At 53.4% G+C, this 19,938-nt stretch overlaps 1 protein-coding gene across 2 annotated transcripts in view; it reads left to right on the top strand.

Moving 5' to 3' along the window:
• The first annotated feature begins 306 nt into the window (after window positions 1-306).
• Window positions 307-19,938, top strand: part of ELMO2 (engulfment and cell motility 2) — a 35,405-nt gene continuing 15,773 nt past the window's right edge. For both annotated transcript variants that reach the window (XM_037044200.1, XM_037044199.1), the window contains exons 1-9: window positions 307-384; window positions 10,605-10,732; window positions 11,039-11,079; window positions 11,555-11,627; window positions 12,229-12,279; window positions 15,373-15,554; window positions 17,101-17,200; window positions 18,271-18,422; window positions 19,020-19,098. In XM_037044200.1, the coding sequence (XP_036900095.1) occupies window positions 10,655-10,732; window positions 11,039-11,079; window positions 11,555-11,627; window positions 12,229-12,279; window positions 15,373-15,554; window positions 17,101-17,200; window positions 18,271-18,422; window positions 19,020-19,098 (756 nt within the window). In that variant the 5' untranslated portion in view covers window positions 307-384; window positions 10,605-10,654. The remainder of the gene's footprint in view (window positions 385-10,604; window positions 10,733-11,038; window positions 11,080-11,554; window positions 11,628-12,228; window positions 12,280-15,372; window positions 15,555-17,100; window positions 17,201-18,270; window positions 18,423-19,019; window positions 19,099-19,938) is intronic.

Genomic DNA, 19,938 nt, shown 5'->3' with positions numbered 1-19,938 from the left:
TCAAAGCCCTTTCTTTCGCTTCCGGGCTATGCCAAATGAAAAGTTTGAATTAAAAAAAAATGCCGTCTCTTGCATTTGCTGAGAAATCCGTTCCTCCTGATCCAATAACTCGCGGGGGAGAAGGCAGGCTGTTTCTTTAAGAGGCCTCCGCGAGCGGGGCGGGGACCGCCGGCGTTTCCCGCGACAGCTGGGCCCGCCCTCTCTTGAGTGACAGGCAAATAAGCAAATTGAAGAAGGAGAGTTCAGCGCGACGGCGAAAGGGAGCAATAGAAGCCAGTGTTGGCGTGCGCGGGGCGGGGTCCGTGGAAGGCCGGGAGGGCGGAGGCTGGGGAAGCAGCCGCGGTGAGACCCCGGCGCGGGAGCTGGGCCTTGGTCCGCGCCCTGGTGAGTGGGGGGGCGCTCTGGGGGCCGGGTAGTGGAGGGCCTGGGAGAAAGGCCTGGCGCGAGGGACGCGGCGAGGACAGGCGAAGCCGGGGTGGGAAGGGGGCCGGGGTCTGCTGCGCGCTTCTCCTTGGGGGCTGAGGGGTTGGAAAGGGCGGGCCCGGACTGCACCCAGCGGGTTCGGCAGGCCCCCAAGGGGTCGCGGCCCAGCTGGGTCGGGCCGACCCGACGGGGCATCTCACCGGGAAGGGGTGTCCGGTGGGAAAGAGGGCGGGCCTGGCCTCCTGGAGCAGGGGCTGGGTCGGAGGGAGGAGGATCGGGTGATGGAGCCCGGGGACGCGATGGGAAGATGCGGAGCGTGGAGACGGGAGGACAAGATGGGAGAGGGCTCAGAAAGATCCGGGAGAGTGTTTGGGTCCGGGGTGCACATCTTCGAAGCCCTGGAGACTTTCCTGACATCGCCACCTCGCCACAGGCACACACACACACACACACACACACACTCAGGGCTCCTCACTCTGCCCCGTCGATCGGGACGACTCTGTAACCCGCAGTCCATGCACTTTCCATCTCCGTCGCTTCCCTCTCCTGTGTGGCCTCTCTCGCCTCTTGTCTGGACTGTGCCACTGCCCTAACTGCACTCGGCCGCTCTCTTGTGGGCCTCGCACCTTGGCCAGAGGGATCTTTTCCAAGTGCAGATCAGATCCGGACACTTCGGTACTGAAAACTGGTGGACTTCCCACGCTTGTAGGGCCGGCCCCAGATCCTCACCCAGGCCCTGGAGATCTGGGCCCTCTGACCTCCCGCCTCCTCTCAGTCTGCGAATCCCTCTTACTCATTACTCTCCTCACACCACAAGCGCGCTCTGGCGCTCCTCCTTGGGACCTTTACGCTTAGAATTCCTTCTCCCTGGACTTCTCTTGCCATCTGACCTGGTCCAGTAAACTCTTCATCCTTCAAATCTCCACTCAAGTATCACTTCCTCCAGAGACATCCGAGGTGTCTGACACCCCCTCCAAGTGAATTCCCCACTTTCATCACTCTGGGTACTTCTCCTTCTCTTACACTTGCACAGCGGCGGTTTTACACCAATGTAGTGCGGTGCTAATGCCTGCCTATCCTACCAGACAGCGAGGCCCCAGGAAGAAGAGAGTGTCTGCTTTTGCTCCTTGTGTCTCCAGCGTCTCACACAGGGCTGGGTACTGTAAATATTTACTTTAAAAATGAATGAGGGGCTTGGCTTCAGGCCGGAGGAAGGGGGTGGTCCTTGAGGTGCTACCAGTGAGGGAAGGAAACCAGCACTGGGATACTTTCCACATGCCAGGCCCGGTGTCACAGCAGTGCTGTCCGGTAGGAATACAGTGCCACATCTGTAACGGTAAAACTCCTAGCCCTGGCTGGTGCTGCTCAGTGGATTGAGTGCCAGCATGTGAAACAAAGGGGGGCCAGTTCGATTCCCAGTCAAGGCAAATCCCTGGGTTGCCCATGCCAGGTCCCCAGTAGGGGGCATTTAAGAGGCAACCATACATTTTTGTTTCCCTCTTTCTCCTTCCCTTTCCCTCTCTCTAAAAATAATAAAATCTAAAAAAAAAAAAAACTTTTAGTGGCTATGTTAAAAAGAAACAGGTGAAATTAATCTTTATAATATGTGTTTACTTAATATATTCCAAAATGTTATTTTGACATGTAGTCAATATGAAAATGTTACTAAGGAGATATTTTTGCGTGTGTGCTCAGTCTTTGAGATCTGGTGTGTGTCTTACACTTACAGCCCAGCTCAATCCATGGTAACCATACTTCCGATGCTCAGGAGCCACACGTGCCGGGGCTGCTGTGTTGGGCTGTGCGGTGCCAGGGCCTTTGTGTGCCTGTGGCATCTAATCCCCTTTAGAGTCTTTTGAGGTCATCATTATTGTCATCTGCACTTTACTAGTAAAAATAATGAAGCACCTGAAAGTTCCATTGCCGGCCAGCCAATGTGAGTCGGGGAGGCAAGATTAGGACCAGGACCCCCATCTGCTAATGTGGAGTCTTTCTATACCATATCCTGCCTCTAGGAGGAGCCAAGGAAGTTTGGGGGTGCAGGAAGTGGGGACTATGCCTGTTGAAAACAGTGGTTCCTGTGGGTACACTGCATATTCTGGTGTGTTCCACGCAGAGATGATGTGTCTGGATACCTCAGTACTTACTGCCTGCCTAGGTAGCTCAGGAACAAGTCCTTCTTCCACCCATCACCATGTCTCAGTGCAGCCTGCACCAGGGCAGCCTGGTCCGAGGATGTGGGTAGAAAAAATGCACACACCCTGTAGCACCTCAAAGGTGCTGGGAGTACTAGGCTGGTGTTAACATGCCTGCTTGTCAGTTCAGTAACTTCCCACTGAGCGTGGCCCTCACTGCGGGGAGCAGCCAGCACTGTTCTAGGCCACTTAGGATGACTGGGGCATGTAAGTCACAGCCTCATCTTCAGGATGCTTGTTGTTGTGTACTTGGCAAGACAAGACCGGAACATGGAATGCTCAGATGATGTGCAAGACACCGTGTGGTGCGATGAAGAACCGGAATCAGTGGTGTGCGGAGACGGCCAAGTGGCTGTCTCAGCTGCGTAATGTGTATGAAAGTGTTTGACTGTAATTCCTGCAGGCAGAGTGACGACTTTGCAGTTTGCCACAGTCCCCGCACAGATGCCACCTGACTGATTTGCTTACCTGCCTGGCTGGTTAAGGCGTTTGAATTTGTATTCCCATTAGACGCACTGGTTTTGAGTTACCAGAAGAGGTTTGTTGAGCACCTATTATGTGCCATTATATTGGCCACAGCACTGGAACTATTATAAAACTCTCCAAGGTTATTCTGCTAGAAGAAAATAATAATAATAATAATAATAGTAGAACAATACCACCAGCAGTGCTTTGCCTGTTCTGTTGATTTCCCTCCCCTTCACATATGTCCTTTTATTTTGTCATCATTATGCTTCAGCCTGGCCAGTAGGGCTCTTTCACGCTGGGAAAACATGGTTACGGTGTTTTTGCAAGTTCGTCAAGTTCACACAGTTGGAATTCTGCCCACTCCGTGTCGGGTATTATGCTTAAGTGGTTTACGTATATTATCCCACTCAATGTTTACAACAACCGTATAGAGTAGGGTGATTCTAATTCCCAATTTATAGGCAAGGAAATTGTGAGAGCTGAGACCGAATCTAGGTTTGTCCCTCTCCAGGACACATGCTCCTAATTGTTAAGCTACACTGTCTCACTAGAAGGTCAAGGTTGGAAGAGACCTCAGAAACATCTAGTCTGACCACCCACCCCCCCCCATGTAGATCAGGGCCAAAGGTGCAGAGGGCCTTGTGCTTGTAGGAAGTTGGGCCTCCTGTGCTCCCGGCCAAGGGACGAACCCAGAAGTGGGGGCCTGCTCCGTCCTTTGTCCCTAACTGGTGGTGTGGCTTTGCCAGCTTCTCTGGACCTCGGCTGTCCTATTCATAAAGTGACAGGGCTTGGCCTGATTTTACAAAACACAATGCTGTGTTGTTATGGGCAGAATTGAAGGAGTCAGGCCCACAGCCCAGGATTTCCGTCATAAACTAGGACCCTTAGCTCACCACGCACCCTCCCTGCACAGCTCTGCCTCCCTGTTGCGAGCATGGGAGTCTCTTGAAGGGCAACATTCTCTTAAAGTTCATCTATATTTTCCATCTCAGTTTCTGTTGCCTTTGATTCCCAAAAACTAAAGCAAGCAATCTATAAACACTGCCCCCTTTAAATCCATTTCCTCTGTTGTGGTCAGGAATTTGCAAAGTTCTAGACAACGGGTGGGCCTCTGTCATTAGTGTTTTTTCTTCTGTTTGAAAGACAGATCTGGGGGCATCCTGGGGGGTATTTTTGGAATGGAGTTTTGTGGGTGCGGCTGTGTACCGGGCACTGTGCTGCTTTGGGGGAGAGTAGGCAGGGGACTACACAGGCTCGATGAGTCCTTGTTCCCAGACTGCTGACCGCACTGGAGCTGTGGCCGTGGGCCCCTGCGGCCCATGAGAATCCCAGGAGGGCTTTTCAGCAACGGGGGTGTGCGTTGGTGATGCACAGCTGGGGTTGAGGACCACTGGTCTAGAGCTGCTTCTCAGACTTTGAGGTGCACGTGAGCTACCCCAGGGGACCTTGTGTGAAGGCAGATTCTGATTCAGTGGGTGGTTCTGCCTTCCTGTGGGCTCCCCGGAACGGCAGTGCTGCCAGAGTACAGATCACACTTTAAGCAGCAAGGGAAGACACTGCCCGGAGAGAATTTCCAATGAGCGGGATCGTGAAGGTGTGTGAAAACCACGGGGTGTGCAGACGAGGGCCCGTACCTTTGCCTGAGGTGGCAGGACGAGGAAGTCCACTTTAAAGGGTGATCGTCGAGCTGGACCTTGAAGGATGAGGCGGGTGTGTCTGCTGAACATGGAGAGAGGAATGATGGCAAAACTGTAGACTTAGAGGAGCATGACGTCTGAGGGAGTGAGGCGGCCGGCTGTGACGGACACAGCATCTACCAGCGAGGGTCTGAAAGCCACGCGGGCCTGGGGTAAGCCGAGTGGGCCCCCGGGGAGGGTAAGCTCTGTTCTGTAGGCACAGGAGCTCGCAGAAGGTGCTACACGGGATGAGAGGAGACCTAGGCAGTTCTGAGAGTAGATGCTGAGCGGAAGAAGCCACACTGTCGCCCAGTTCCTGCACCCTCCCTCACCACACTGCAGCTCTATCTGATTTGGTGGCTTTTTACCACATGCTTGAGTGAGTCCTGTGTCCAGGAAATTTAAACAGAAAGGAGAAACCTCAGCTGCCTTTGGTGGGATGGTCCTTCTCAGCCTTTGTAGCAGTGAGTGTCAGAACGGGAATCCGTGCCAGCTGAGCTCCCCTTCTCTTCCTCGGGCCTCATTGGTGTTCAGTGGTTGGAACTAAGGGAAGTTGAGTCACTTCTCAGAGGAGAAGTTTCAGGGGGAAGCCTCTGTTGAGATTGTGTTCTTGATGAGAGTCATGGTGTGACCTCTAGCTGCTGTCCTGGGGTGGCGGATTCTGCTGCAGGAAACCAAACTTACCCCTGCCTCCCCCACTGACTGAAAAGCAAAAGAAAGAACAAAAAGTCAGCAATCCTAACCTAGAAGGGAAGGGGGGAGGGGAGAGCTGGAAGCCTCACATTCTACGTTCTGAATTCCTCACTAATGGGGAGGGATCAACTTTCACTTCCTTTCTTTAAGATGGGCTGCCCAACCCGCTGTCAGGCCCGGCCCCAGCGAAGAGTCACTGCCTGGGCGATTGATTGAGGAAGCTCCGCGGCACAGATTGGAGAAGCACATCATTCGGAAGCCACTTAGAAAAGGCTTCATCAGAGACACTGACTTTGCCACCTTTCTCTTGTTGTCCCAGCTCAGCCTTTGAAACCGGGGCTTTCAATTCCCATCTTACAGGATTATCTCCTTCAGATCAATGGCCACCTCCCTCCAGTTTTGTGTCATTTTGAGTTTTCCAAGGCAGCTTTATATCTGTAACAATTTCAGGGGGGTGGGCAGGTGAGGGATGTCACCTGGAAGGGGCCATTTACTTCCTGGCCTCCTGGGCCGGCATGTGGAGCTGCGGCCCCCTCGCCCTGTTGCTGCTGAGCTCTGTAGGGGCCGAGTGGTGGAGCAAGAGGCCCTTTATAACCCCGAGAAGTTTGCAATGTTGCTGAATTGCTTCCACCGAAGTTCCACTTCCTTTCTAAAATGAAAATGAAAAGAGTAATAAGCAAGTAAGTGCTGGGAGAGTTGCCCACAAGGAGATCCTTTATCCCAGGAAGATTGTCTGGAGAACATTACTTCTAGCCCTCCGCCCCCTGATGTCTCCAGAGGGGGAAGGCAGAGGAATGCTTCCCCCTTTCTCGTAACACGAGTCGGGTGTACCAAGTCTGATTTTCCAGTGAACCACATTCTCACGTCAGATAGGAAAACAAAGCTTTACACAGTGGAAATACTGTGTAGTTGGAGGTGGTGGGCCATGGAGGGGACATCGGGCAATTCACACCAGCCCCTCTCGTGTAGAGCCAGCCTAGCGCATGGATGTGGAGGAAGTCAGAGCCGGTGGATTTGAGCGCACACAGCGCGCACTGAACCATAACTCTGCCTGGTGCTCTGCTAGGTCGGGAGACTCCAGGGGTGTACCTGCCCTGGAGGAATAGCTAGTGAAAAGAGAGGTGTGTAAGTCCAGGGCCCGCCTTGTAGAAACAGCCGGCAGCCCAGGGGAACTGGCTAGATGGCAAAGGACTGAATACTTTGGACGGTGGCGTGCCCTCATCTGTTCAGAGAGCGAGCTGTTGCTTGTGGGTCTCTTAGCTTCTGAGTGCTCTAGCTTCACGGACAGCAAACCAGAGTTCTCCCTGAGCGCCTGCTGTGGGCCAGGTGCAGAGTCACCTGCCTTCCCGTGGCCTCCAGACAACGCCAGGCTGCCTGGGGTGGAATTCTGGCTGCGCCACTTCCCTGCTGTGTGACACCGGCCGTGGAACTTGATTTTTTGTGTGCCTCCATCTTCTCATCTGTAAGTGAGGAAAATAACACAGCACACAGGGTTGCCGTGTGGGTGAAGTGAATTAATGCATGCAGAGCCCTTAGGACAGTACCAAGGCACTATGTAATTGCTAGCTAGCGTCATCAAAGGGATTCTTACAGGGAGGGAAGAGACCTAGTGTTGAGGTCTTGAGACCTGGCCTCGTGACCCAGTCCTGAGTGGAGGCAGAGGGAAGACAAGTTTCTCAACCCGCCTGACCTTCAGTTGCCCAACCTATAAAGCGGGGATGAGTCTCAGGATTCTTGTGAGCACCTGCTGTAATGACGCTGTAGAAGTGAGCGATCAACTACCAAGAGGCATCTACACTTAACTGGTATGTACAAGGTGATTGCTGTAAAGCCACGCTGTAACTGCTGTGTTTCGGACGAGCCAGACTTGCCTGAGTGGGTTCTGCTTCGTCAGTTCAGCCAGAGTTAATTGAGGGCCTGTTCGATGCATCATCTTAGGCCTATGATGCTGCTGTCTGTTCAGGTCTCCATTTAAGAGTTCCTTCAAAGCTTGGGGTCAGTCTTAGTCTTGGGAGTTTTAGTTGCAACGAACAGAAATGCAGGCTAGTTGAACTTAAAGGCGTTTCAGTGGCACAGTCCTGGGGAAGTTCAGGTACTGCGAGTGTAGGAGGTGTGGCCGTGGAATCTGGGGAGTCGTCCTGCAGTGGCTTCTTCCATCTCTTCCTGGGACGTTGTGGTTTCTAGTTTCTAGCCTCCGCTCGCCTACACGTTTTTGGATTCTTTCCGCAGAGCAGTTTCCTCCGCAAGGCTCTTGGTTTTTACTTCTCCAAAAAGAAGTAAAAACTTCTTTGGCTCATGAATGACCTTGGCTTGCTCTGGTACCTGCTCTGAAGCTGACCAGCACCTTTCTGTGCCAGGGCCCATTGTCAGCCAACCTCTAGTCTGTGTCTTTACTTGCCAGAGCTTAGTCCAGTTAAGACTGAGTGTTCACCTTGGTCTGTCAGCTGTGCCGTGGTCAGGAAGAGGTCCCTCAACACCCACGGGCTTCCTGGGCTTTGTGGGAAAGGGCAGAGTCGCCGACAGTGTGGTTGATAGTATCTTTGGAATAGTCTTGGTGTTTGCAAATTGCCAAGCTTTAAAATGGATATAAATTTTGGGAACAGCCAGGAATCACTCAGGGCTAACTTACTTAATAAAGAAAGAATCAGCCTAGGAAATGCCATATGGGGTCAGAGTAAAGTGGAACTGTGAATGAATGAGCTTCAGCGTGTTCATCTCCAAAGACTGTATCAGAAAGGAGTCCCAGAAAATACTGTTTGTTTCTTAGCAGCACCATGGAAGTAAGGGTGTAGTTTCTCTGGGCGAGGACTTTGAAATGGGCAATCTGCGTTAGCATTTTAAGTTCTGCTTTAGAGCCGTGGACTTTTAGACTCGGAAAGCATCTGAGATGCCACAGTTTAACACTCACGTGTCCCAGGAGAAGGGCACTGAGACTTGGGTGAAAGGCCGTGTCCACGTCAGACACTTAGTGGAGGGACTGTGACAGGGTCCCGAGTCCTTCGGCTCTAAACCCGGGTGCTGCTTCAGCGGGTAGAGTCACCCCAGCCACTGCTCTTTCTCTTGTACCTGTTCTGTCTGCTCTTTTTAAAAACGGGGAGAACCGAACTAAATTCAAATGGTCCAAGAAGCCGTAATGTTCAGTCCCGGGTGTATAAAATACAGAAACAGCAGCCCAGTGAGTGACAGAAGGCAGAAAGAAGTCGCCTCTTGGAGGACTGGAAGGCAGGGGATTGGCCGGAATGATGTAGGAGGGAGTTTTCTGGGATAGTGAAACCGTTCGCAGTCTAGTTTTGAGTGGTGGATGCAGGGAGATGTGTGTATTTCCATTATGTATCTGATAGAAATATGTGTACAAAAGCTCTGTGCATTTCATCGTGTGTGAATGATACCTCGCAACTGGCATGCCCCTAGTGACGGTGGTTTGACCGGTAAGGGTGAGGACGCCGGCCCTGGCGCCCACAGACTCCTGCTTCCACCCCTGCTTTGCTGCGTCCCCTGGGCTGAGCACTCCAACCCGGAGTTTTTCTGAGGGGGCCGCTTTCTGCACCGAGGTCTGTGGTGTGTCTAGGCCCATAACAGTTACATGGGAAAAATTCGGCCTGGAGCTGCTGACGTCGTGGAAACTTAAGGGGCCAACGGGCCAGCCCACCTCCATCCGTTTAGGGTTGGTTTAGTTGCAGATTCAGGCTCCCCCGAGGCGGGAGGGGAAGAGTGTTGGCCAAAGTCAGCTTCCAGTTCTCTCCCCTTTACTGCTTATTAGCTGGGGGGACTCGGGCAACTGCACCAAAGCCTGAACTTCATTTTGTCATCTTCACAGGGAGGTAATCATCCTATTCTGTCTTCTTCATGAGGCTGCTTGAGGGATTCAGCAAACTCAGTGGAAGCACTTTGAAAACCATATTTTTACGTGGTTATTCCTGAAATGCTGGTGTGTGTGACTGTTGACTTCTGAAGCAACCCATCCTGATCAGGAGGAGGGCGTGGAAGCTTCCCTCTTTCTCATTTGCAGGGGATGGCACTTGTACCTGCTTCTCCCGTGTTGACAGGCTGGGAGAAGTGACCTTTGTGTTTTGGCTGGAAAATGGATAGCGCACAGGAACTACAGCTCAGCAGCAGCGCTGCCGCACGTTTCGGGGAGGCAGGCCTTCTCCATCAGCGAAGCTGAATTGCGGGCAAAAGGCTGGACCTGGAGGGGGTGGGAGAAAAAGGTCTTTTTCATTAAGAGGCCTCTCCCGGACCTGCAGGCAAAGAGTATAGATACAGAGGAAACAATCCATCAGTTGGGTGGCTTCCCATCATCGGACTTGGAGAAAGAATGCTTCAGCTGCTGCTTGGCGTACAGCTAAACCAGCAGAGTTGCCTAGGATATCGGTCACATGCGCCCACCCTCCAGACTTGTTCAAAATGATTTATTTTCCTTTATCCTGGAGAGAAGTGGGGGAGGGGGGTCAGAAGTACTTCCAAAGCCTTGAGCTTCTCCAGGGCGACCTTTGTCCTCACCTCCCTACCCTGGAGCTCTCAGCAGCCCTCACCCTTGGTTGCAATAGAAACTGAAACAGCATTTCCTGTTCCCGTTCTCTTCCCCGTCTTCTGAACTCTGCCTCGTCCTGCACAGGGGAGGTGTCCTTTGAGGGAGAAGGAGCGGCAGCAATCACGTGGGAGGAGGCAGGAGAGCATGTGGCCGGGCGCTGCTGGGGCCGGGATCCCTGACCTGACCGCGCAGCAGGAGCGGGCTGGCCCCTTGAGCTGACTGCCCCACCACCCAGGGGAGGCCGCGTCTGCTCTCACCCGCCTCAGAGCACACGCCTCTCCCCCCTCGGGCCCAAGACTGGACTTTGCAGTGAATACGCTCTCTGCCACAGCACCCTCCTGTCCCTGACACTTAAGTGTCACGTTGGCAGATGTTGCTAGGGGCTGATCTGCGGTTGATGGATAGGTTGGTCCCATTTCTACTTGCTGATTTAATCTAAAGAGTCGGAAAGCCTGAGGAGAGATTGTGGTGTGATCCAGAAAAATTCAAACTAAGTAGTTTCATGTGTTCAGCTTTTGAGTACTGTCTGTCTTTCAGTTTTCCAAAAGTAGCTCACGAGAATAAAAGGTGAAGGCAGACTTGGTGACTTTTTCCTTCTTTCTGACTCTTCCTCCCCAAGCAGCTGTGTCTGTGTGCACATCTTGGACAAGCAGGGCCCCCTGGGAACAATGCCACCACCATCAGATATCGTCAAAGTGGCCATTGAGTGGCCAGGTGCTAACGCTCAGCTCCTTGAAATCGACCAGGTAAGCTCCTGAAATGGGGAACAGCGATGCACAGAGGGGGATCTGGGACGAGCATGGCAGTGGTGTCTTTAGGGATGGGGATCACTGGCATCAGGAGTAAGAACCAGCAACAGGAAAGTCGAGGCCCGTCCCACCTTGTGGAAGGTTGGTCACCAGGGCTTGGGAGAGCTGCCTGCCTCTGCAGCACAAGCTCTCAGGGAAGAAGTCCGTGCCCAGGCCCCAGGATGACCCTGCTCGGCAGCCCGCCATCAGAACCTGGGCACAAGGAGGCTGTGGTTGAAGGTGCGCTCTCTCTCTGTGTTTCAGAAGCGGCCCCTGGCGTCCATCATCAGGGAAGTGTGCGATGGGTAAGTCGAAACTGCCTGTCGGGGATGGCGGCAGGCTGCAGACCGAGGAGCGCTGCCAGGTCTGGAGTTATTTCCACTGCAGGCCCTCCAGTCGGCCAGGCCCCCAATACGGGGCTTTCGTGGACCGCTGTCTTATGAAGGAGGGACAGCTAATGAGGGTGCCCTCAGACCTCTGTGAACCCTCGGCTCCTCCTTCAGGTCCAGGAGTGCCCTGCCTGAGGTCCTGGCGGGGTCTGAGGCCCACGCTGAATTGGGTGTTCCTCCTTTGGTGCTGCCAATCTTACAAGGGTATTGGTAGCCTGGAGGAGGGAATTTTTTTTTTTCAGTATCTCAACCTGAAGCTTTGATTTTTGTCCGCTGGCCCTCCAAACATGCCACCAGATCCCTTGAGCAACTCTACTGAAATTGTGTATCTGCAGCTTCTAGAAAGGCCCAGAGGGGGCGCCAACCGCTGTCCTGTTTGTCCCTCACACAGGTGGTCATTGCCAAACCCGGAGTATTACACCCTGCGCTATGCGGACGGGCCCCAGCTCTACATCACCGAGCAGGTCAGTGCCGGGAGCAGCGAGTCGGTGCCGGGAGCAGCGAGTCAGCACAGGCCTTGCTGTGCAGTGAGCGACCCAAGGAGACCACGCTGTTGGCCTCACTTCTGCCCAGGAGCTTCCGCTCCCCAGGGACCGAGCTGCTCCCTGGGCAGACCCGGGAGCGCCAGCCCTGCTCTCCACTACCGGCTGGGACACCATGGTTTTACCTCCTGGGAGCCCAGGGCACTTGGAGGGGGCCTTAGAAGTTTGTGCCGAGAAGCAGGCAGCAGGGGAGAGGGCCTCACTGAAGAGTCTGTTATAACCCCCCTAAAAATGAAAAAATTCTTTTATTTTTAAGTTTTTATTTTTTAGAGAGGGAGGAGGGAGGGAGAAAGAGAGGGAGAGAAATGTCAGTGTGTGCTTGCCTCTCATGCACCCCCACTGGGGACCTGGCCCACAACCCAGGCATGTGCCCTGACTGGGAATCGAACCTGCGACCCTTTGGTTCACAGGCCAGCGCTCAATCCACTGAGCCACACCAGCCAGAGCAGAAAATTCTTATTCAACTTGCTTATACAATTTTAATATTTTATCTCAGTTGCTCTTTTTTCTCTCTGCTCCCCAGACTCGCAGTGACATTAAGAATGGGACAATCTTACAGCTGGCTGTCTCCCCGGTAGGTACTCCGCTCACCCTAGGAATTGACCTATTTAACAAGCATCCACCCTGGGCAGAGACTGGGGGGCTTAACAGGTCATTCCTTGCTCTCACAGCCTTGTTGGGTAGTGAACAAACAAGTACAATGTGTGGCCTTTCTCAAGGGTCTTGATGGAAAGTTGCTTAGGGAGCTGTAGGGACTCAGAAAAGGGACCGTCTGACTCAGCCCGTGGGTTCTCAGAAAGGCTGCCCAGATAGGGGAACACGCAGCTCAGATGTTGAAGGCTGGGCAAGAATAGCTGAAGAGGGAAGACCATGAAAAGGGAGAGATGCGGGCTTTGTTAGGGGAAGGGGGCGCGCCGGGTGGCTGAGGGTCTGCGGCAGTGGGTGAGAAGCCAGATCCTGAAGTTCTGGTGGCCTGTTCTGGGTTCGGATCTTATCTAGAAGGGAAGGTGGAAACACTAGAAGGTTTTGAGCAGGAAGGTGCATTATGTTTAGATTTATATTTCAGAAAGATCACTTGAGTGATACGGTGGAAGATGGGCCAAGAAAAGGAAGATGGGTCGTGGAAAGAATCTTCTAAGAAACTAGTGAGGGATGTTAATAGCCTGTGAAGGCAAATGGCAATGGAGACAAAAGGATGGTCACGAAAAAGATTTAGAGGTCAACTGGATGAACGTGGTGACACCCTGGTGGAAGGGAAGGAGAGACTCCAGGGTGACCCCTAATTTCTGCAAGAGCAGCCCGTAAAGGCAAGTAAGGAGGCAACCAGAGGGGTAGGCAGAGAAGCAGGAGCGAGAAAGGGCTTGTGTGCTGAGGGCAGGCGGTGCGGAGACGGAAGGAGATGTGGTCTGCAGGGCAGAGGTCCGGCGAACGGAGAGCAGGCTGGCTGTCTGTGGACGCGGGAAGTCAGCAGGTCGCTGCTGAACAGGCTTCCTGTGAACCGCTGTGGAGGGGTGAGCCGGGTTGCCGTGAGTAGAAAGCAGTGAAAAAGTGAGAACCTCGAGTTTACCACATTATCAAGAAGCTTGGTTATAAAAGGAAGTAAGATGGAGACCGTAGTAGCTCAGAAATGTAGAGTCCAAAAGGTGTACTTTTTCAAAAGAGGTAAACCATTCGAGTGCTTCAGGTACCAGGTTTTGACCAAGATGCAGCCGAAGGTCTCCGTCCCAGTCCTGTCCCTCATCTCCCCTGTTCCTCGCCTCCTCAAACCCTTCGCCGTTAACTTGTTGCAGTTTTTTATGTGCCCTTGAACGTATGTTAAGATGGATGAGAGGCAGGCTGAGAGTGCAGGAAGGAGGGGCAGTTCACGGAACAGGGCCCTCTGGGGTCAGGACGGAGGAGCCCGAATCCCAGGCGGAGGGATGCGCCCTGACTGCTCGGCCCTGGCAGAGGACAGTCGGTATAAGCAGGGCCCGGGTACGTTTGCAGAAGGGCGGCCAGAAAAGGAAGGGCATGGTGACACCTGTTTTCTTGACGAGCGAAACTGGTTTGACTGAGGAAGGGAATGACAGCCAGCGTTTCCCAAACACTTTGCATGTGTTGGGTCTGCACCCTGACTGACACCGGATGAGATGGGCACTCCTGACAGCCCCACGGGGCAGACATGGAAACCGAGGTAAATGACTTGCCACCCCGCTGAAAACGCGGCAAGGTCGGTGCTCCTGCCCAGGTCCGCCTGACTCTGGGCCAGTCTTCTTACCGTCATGCTCCACTTCCCTCTCTTCTGAGCTCAACTTAGGGACTTCGTTGTAGTCCCGTCCCCCCCGCCCCGCCGCCCCCCAGCTCTGCTAATTTAATGTCACAGTCTGGGAGTCACTCGCTTTCACAGAAGAAGCATTTTACAGACCTCTCTCACGGAGCAGTCGGCTTTCCCAGAAGCACGTCTCTGAAGTGGGAGGCAGCCACCCAGAACCGCTGTCGCCGGGGGAACATTACCATTTGGAGTTGGAAATTTCTGAGTGCGACACAGACCAGTGCTTCCCAGACCGTGCTCTCCGGCGACTTTTTCTCCCGATGTTCTCTCCGGACGTGTTCGCCTCCGTAGAGGTCTTGAAGGGTTTCTGTATGGCGGAGAGCAGTGTGCCGTTACAGGGCCATCTGGGTGTCAGAGAGGAGAGGCGAAGGGGAGCGAGGCGAACAGGCCTGGCTCCTCGGCTGGCAGTGGGCCTGAGCCTCAGTCACTTGCTTAGCTCTGTAAGAAGAAATAAAAACTGCAGGAGCATTTTGGCTCCCAAGGCTCCCCAGTTCCAGCTGAGAACATGAAATGACACACGGGCGAGAGAGAACGGTGAAGTGGCAAATTGCGAGGCACCGACTGTAACGCTAACAAGTTCAGCAAAAGGAAAGACCAGCCATCACTGGGAGAGGGACTTTAACCGGAGCTTGGCCGCAAGGGGCGCATCCTGCCAGGGAAGTGCCCACGCTCTGGAGGGGGCTTTGTCACCAGTCCCCATCGTCAAAAAGCCATTTTGAAATGAGCTACTTCCCATTCCTTTATATTCTTAACGTTTCCCCAAGACTGCTACTTTGAGGAGCCATGATGTAGACTTTGAGAGAAAGTTAAAAAAAAATTGTGAGGCTTATCACATTTTCAGATTGCAAGGAATCTTCAGGGTCAGATTAAATTCTCCACCCAGTGCTGCAGGCATCCCCTCTGTAGCATCTTTGACAGATGGTTGTCTAGATTCTCCTTGACTGCTTCCAGTGATGGAGAGCTCATTACTTCCAGAGATAACCACTGCCACAGTCTGATGGCTTTAATGAACGGAAAACTGCCCTGGGTGGAACCAGTACCTGTTTCTCTGTGACTTGCCACAGTTAGTGGACTGTCATCTCCTGGGTCACTGTCTACTCCCATGGTGGGAGTGTCTTAATCCATGGACCAGAGAGCTACAGAAAGGGTGCAGATACTGTTACGGAGTTGGTCTTGGCACACTGGCAGTTCCTGATTGGTCCATTCCTAATTGGTCCAGAAAACATTTCCTGAGCAGTGCAAAAACTAGTCCTGCCCTAGGCTTGGAAGTTCCCAGAGTGGCCCCCCAGAGCTGTCCGCACAGTGGTCACCCGCCACACAGAGCAGATGGCATGTGTCTTGTTCCTACCCTCACAGTCCCGGGCTGCTCGGCAGCTGATGGAGAGGACCCAGTCATCCAACATGGAGACCCGGCTGGACGCCATGAAGGAACTGGCCAAGCTCTCTGCAGACGTGACCTTCGCCACCGAGTTCATCAACATGGATGGCATTGTGGTGCTCACGCGGCTCGTGGAGAGTGGAACCAAGCTCTTGTCCCAGTGAGTGTTACCGAGGTCTCGTGTGCAGCTTTCCGGGGTGCGCTGCTCTACACAGAGCATCCGACTCTCATTCCCATCGGGTCAGACGAGTTTCTGGAACACCTTCCGCACACAGAGCAGTGTGCCGAGCACTGGAGCACGCACAGAGGGACACAGTTCATCACTGTGGTCCTGAATCTTACAGTCTAGGTGGGCTCTCACCCAAAGCAGTACTGTGCCGGGTGAGCAGTGAAAATAGAGGCCGCAGAACTCAGGCAGAGAGAGGTCAACTCATGAACAGACCTGTATGTTAGTGATTGGCTTGATGGAGGTTAGCAAGCAGACTGTCCATTACCGACTAGAACAGGTATCTGTCTGTTCTTCACCTCCCCCTGCCTCCCTCCCTCTCCAGTCACCCCCACTCCACACACAGGCCTTCCTCTGTGTTTGCCATAGGCTCCCCGCCCCCATTCGCTGTCTCCCTACCACCCATTGTCACAGAGTGGTGGAGATCCACAGCTTTGCGATACACCACGACCCTCTTTTCGCTGCTCCAGTGCTAAGATGAATGTGGTGGGAAGCTGTGCGCTGTCGTGATCAGCAGTGAATAAACAGATGTTTAGTTTGCCTTCTGAGCCTCTGGAGCCTAAGCTGGCAGACGGGGAGTCAGAAATCTTTCAGCCAGTGGATCAGCTATTGAAATTTTCAGCCAAACCAAGCAGCTAATCACGGGTATTTGTTTAAGTCCCAGGAAATCCTAAAGCCCTCGCCATCATCAGCATTGGCCCAAGAGTGCCTCGGTCTCCTGAGAGTGCAGGATTAGAGGGGCCCTCGTTTCCTCCCCTTTAAAATGGGGATAATACCTACTGGCAATATTGGCATGGGGAGCACTGTTAACGCAAATGGATCCGAACACGCTTTGTACGTGGGAATATAGTTTGTTAAGTAGAAAGCACATTGCAGAAATTAGAGGATTTAATGTATTATGAGGAGAGAAGACATTTTTATCCTCACTCCCCATTAGCTTGGTGCTCAGGGCTTTGCATATGTTGTCATCTCGCTCCCCCTGCCACCCTGGGAGATTAGCAGGCGTTTATAGAGGAAGAAGTTGAGGTTTGAAAAGATAAAACTTACGCAGTTAGTAAATAGCTGAACAGAAATTGAACCCACGTCCAAAGTCTGTACTCTCTCTCCTGCGCTCCCCTGCCTCTGGGCCTGACGGTGGGCCCGGGACGTAAGCTTCCTTGGCACCAAGTGATAGGTTCGACCAAGGCCTGGCATCCTTCTTGTTCTTGGGCAATGGTTAAGTGATTCTGTCTCCTGAGATGAGGCAGCGCAGAGAAGGAAAGCCTAGTCACGCAGCAGCCTCGAGTCGTCAGTGACAGGTACTTGGGCAGAATCTGCTCCCCGCCTACCTCCGTGTGCGTGCCAGCACTGACTCTGAGCCGCGTTGACCGATTGCTTGTGCGGTGCTCACAATGAGATCTGTCCTGTTGTGGCTGCCTTCCCACCTGTTCCCGGTTTTGAATCTTTGTATTACTGTGTGTGTGTTTTGCACATGTCTCAGCTACAGTGAGATGCTGGCATTCACCCTGACTGCCTTCTTAGAGCTCATGGACCATGGCATTGTCTCCTGGGACATGGTGTCCATCACCTTCATTAAGCAGGTGAGGCCCCCCACACTCCGTCATTCGCTCCTCTTCCCACTGCCAGCTGTTCTCCAGGCTGAAGTGGCGCTGCGTGCACTGTGGCGTTTTGTGAGGGTCAGCTTTCTATCCCTGAGGCCAGATTTCTCATGCTCAAGCTCTGGCTGTCCTGGGGCTTGGGATAGACCTGCTCTTCGGTGCCCTCAGGGCCTGCCCCAAGGAGATGGAACTGGGCTCTCAGAGCCGCCTCGGGCCAAAGCAGCACCAGCCACGGGCCAGTGCCATCCTCAGGTCTTCTGACCTGCGTCCTGCCTCCCACGTCTCTCTGATGGACGATGTTCAGAGCATCTGCCCTGTACTTACTAGTGCGCCTTCTGTTTACAAATCTGCCAGAAGCCTGTTTGGACTGTCAGATTAGACTCAGTTGATGGGAATGGAGACTTCCCGTTTGGCCCTCCTTTCGTCCACAAGAAAGGACAACAATCAGTTCAGGAAACTGAACAAATACCAGTGAATTTATGTCCTGACCGGAAGTTACACTTACTGTTGGCTTGAGACTTGGGGAACGTCCTGGTGCTGGAGCTATTTTGGCAAAAGGGACCTGGCACGTGTCAGAATATTGTCGTGGGGATTGAGAAGGGGGGTTAGATGGCGAGACTCCGCGTGTCCTCTCTGCCTCCCCAAGGCTCTGCCGGTCTGTGTGCCCAGGCACACGGTGCGTGTCAGGAGGAGGCGCCCAGAGGTGCAGAGAAACCCCAGTGTCTGTCAGTGGGATCCCCTGCTGTCTGCAGTCACCTTTGTCCCACCTGAACCCTCGTTTTGAAAACAAAGGACTAAGCCCTTAGATTTTGAGGAAACACAGTTGACTGGATACTGTGCTTTGAAACTGAGTTATCCCTGCCTAGGGAATCCCTGGCACATTGGCCAAGGTAGCCATAAACCAGATACCACTCTCCACCCAGGAACTCCTGCCCCGATGTGGGCAGCAGGCCTGAGAGGAGAGAGCCTTCGTGGGCTAGGGTCAAGGACCTCAGCCATCCAGCTCCCACGGGCCCTGTGCTTCCCGACTGATTGGCTCTGTCTGGCTTCAGATTGCAGGGTACGTGAGCCAGCCCATGGTGGATGTGTCCATCCTCCAGAGGTCCCTGGCCATCCTGGAGAGCATGGTCCTGAACAGCCAGAGTCTGTACCAGAAGATAGCAGAGGAAATCACCGTGGGACAGCTCATCTCTCACCTGCAGGTGTGAGTAAGAGTCCCTGCCCCCGCCTCCTTCCCTGGCCCTTCTCCCCTCTCACTCTGCTGAGTCTTCCAGTCCCCCTTCTGCTTTGCTGGTATCCCAAGCTGCTGGTCTGCTTGCTCATTCATCTGCCACCTCTTCCACGCTAAGCCAGCTCCCTCTCCTAGTTCAGACCTGATGATGTCCTGCCCCTGTGAAAAATGCTCTGGAACTCTCCTTGCCCCTTAGGGTAAAGCGCAGTTTTTCCCAGTCTTCCTGAACCATCGAGATACCAGACAGAATTCGATGCTTTCCCGTCTCTGGGCCAAATAGTCTCTGTTTGTTCCTATGATGATTATGGTTACATAAAATACTCTATTTCTTATTATCTGTGTCCCATTTTAAATGGAGCTCTCTGGGAACGGGCCAGTCATTTCTGTATCCCCTGCTCAGATTTAAGAAGCTCATTAGCATCTGTTGAATGAACACTTTTAAGGTTTTTGAGACTTGGCCTCAGATTATTACTTGATCCTCATCCGTGACTGATGCTATGAGCCATCTCTAAGCGTCACCTGGCTGGTCACTCTTGTCGTCTCTCCTGCCTTCTCTCTCTGTTGGCACAGCTCCAACCAGGAAATCCAGACCTACGCCATCGCCCTGATCAACGCGCTTTTTCTGAAGGCTCCTGAAGACAAGAGACAGGTCCGTGGTTGCCTTTTCAAGCTTTTCACCTGGGCTCTTCCAAGAGGAGAATTCTCACCCACCCGCCCTTTGCTCTGCAGAGAGCAGAAAGCCAGCCGTTTTCCCGAGTCCTTCCTCCTGCCCCTCTGTGGGCTGAGCCCACTGAGCAGCTCTGCCGAGGAAGACCCAGGGGAAAATTAGCTGGGAGACCTGCCCGGGGCTTAGGCTAGAGCAGGAGCCTGCACACTTGCTCTTCGCAAGGTCCAGAGAGTAAATATTTCTTGCTTTGTGGGCCAGATGGTCCATGTGGCACCACCTGCTTCACCTTGCCGTTGTAGCCAACAGCGCCCCCAGACAGGTAAGTGAGTGAGTGTGGCTGTCTTCCCCTGAGACCTGTTGACACAAACAGGCAACAAGCCTAAATTCGGCCTTAGTTTGCCAGCCCCTTGGTTAGAGAATTGGGAAGGGAGAGGGGACCCTCTGGGCATTACTGCTGAGCCCCAGGAGAGCGAGACAGACAGGAGCCTTATTTACAAAGCAAGAGCAGAGGGACTTAGGCCAAGTTCGTGTACAGAGGCCCTCCGATCCAGGTTCTGAACCCCCTCCTTCCCCTCAGCATTAGCCGTGTGACGCTGTGCAAATGGCTGCACTTCTCTGAACCCCGGTTTCCTCACCTGTAATGTGGGAGCAGCCACACCCGCCTCGCTCACTTCCTAAGGGTGTCGGGAGGCCAACCAAGCCCTGTTTTGCAAGGGAGGACGTCAGGGACGACAGGGCAGGCGAAGAAGCACTGGCCTAAGGGTCCAGGAACTGGAGGCTAAGTTGGCTTCCTGCTGTCGGCTGGGCACCTGCGTTAACCTA

The sequence above is a fragment of the Sturnira hondurensis genome, unplaced genomic scaffold (genome assembly GCF_014824575.4).
Source record: "Sturnira hondurensis isolate 20B ecotype Veracruz unplaced genomic scaffold, ASM1482457v3 Scaffold0004136, whole genome shotgun sequence".
NCBI lineage: Eukaryota > Metazoa > Chordata > Mammalia > Chiroptera > Phyllostomidae > Sturnira > Sturnira hondurensis.
This window is presented reverse-complemented; position numbering and strand designations above follow the sequence as displayed.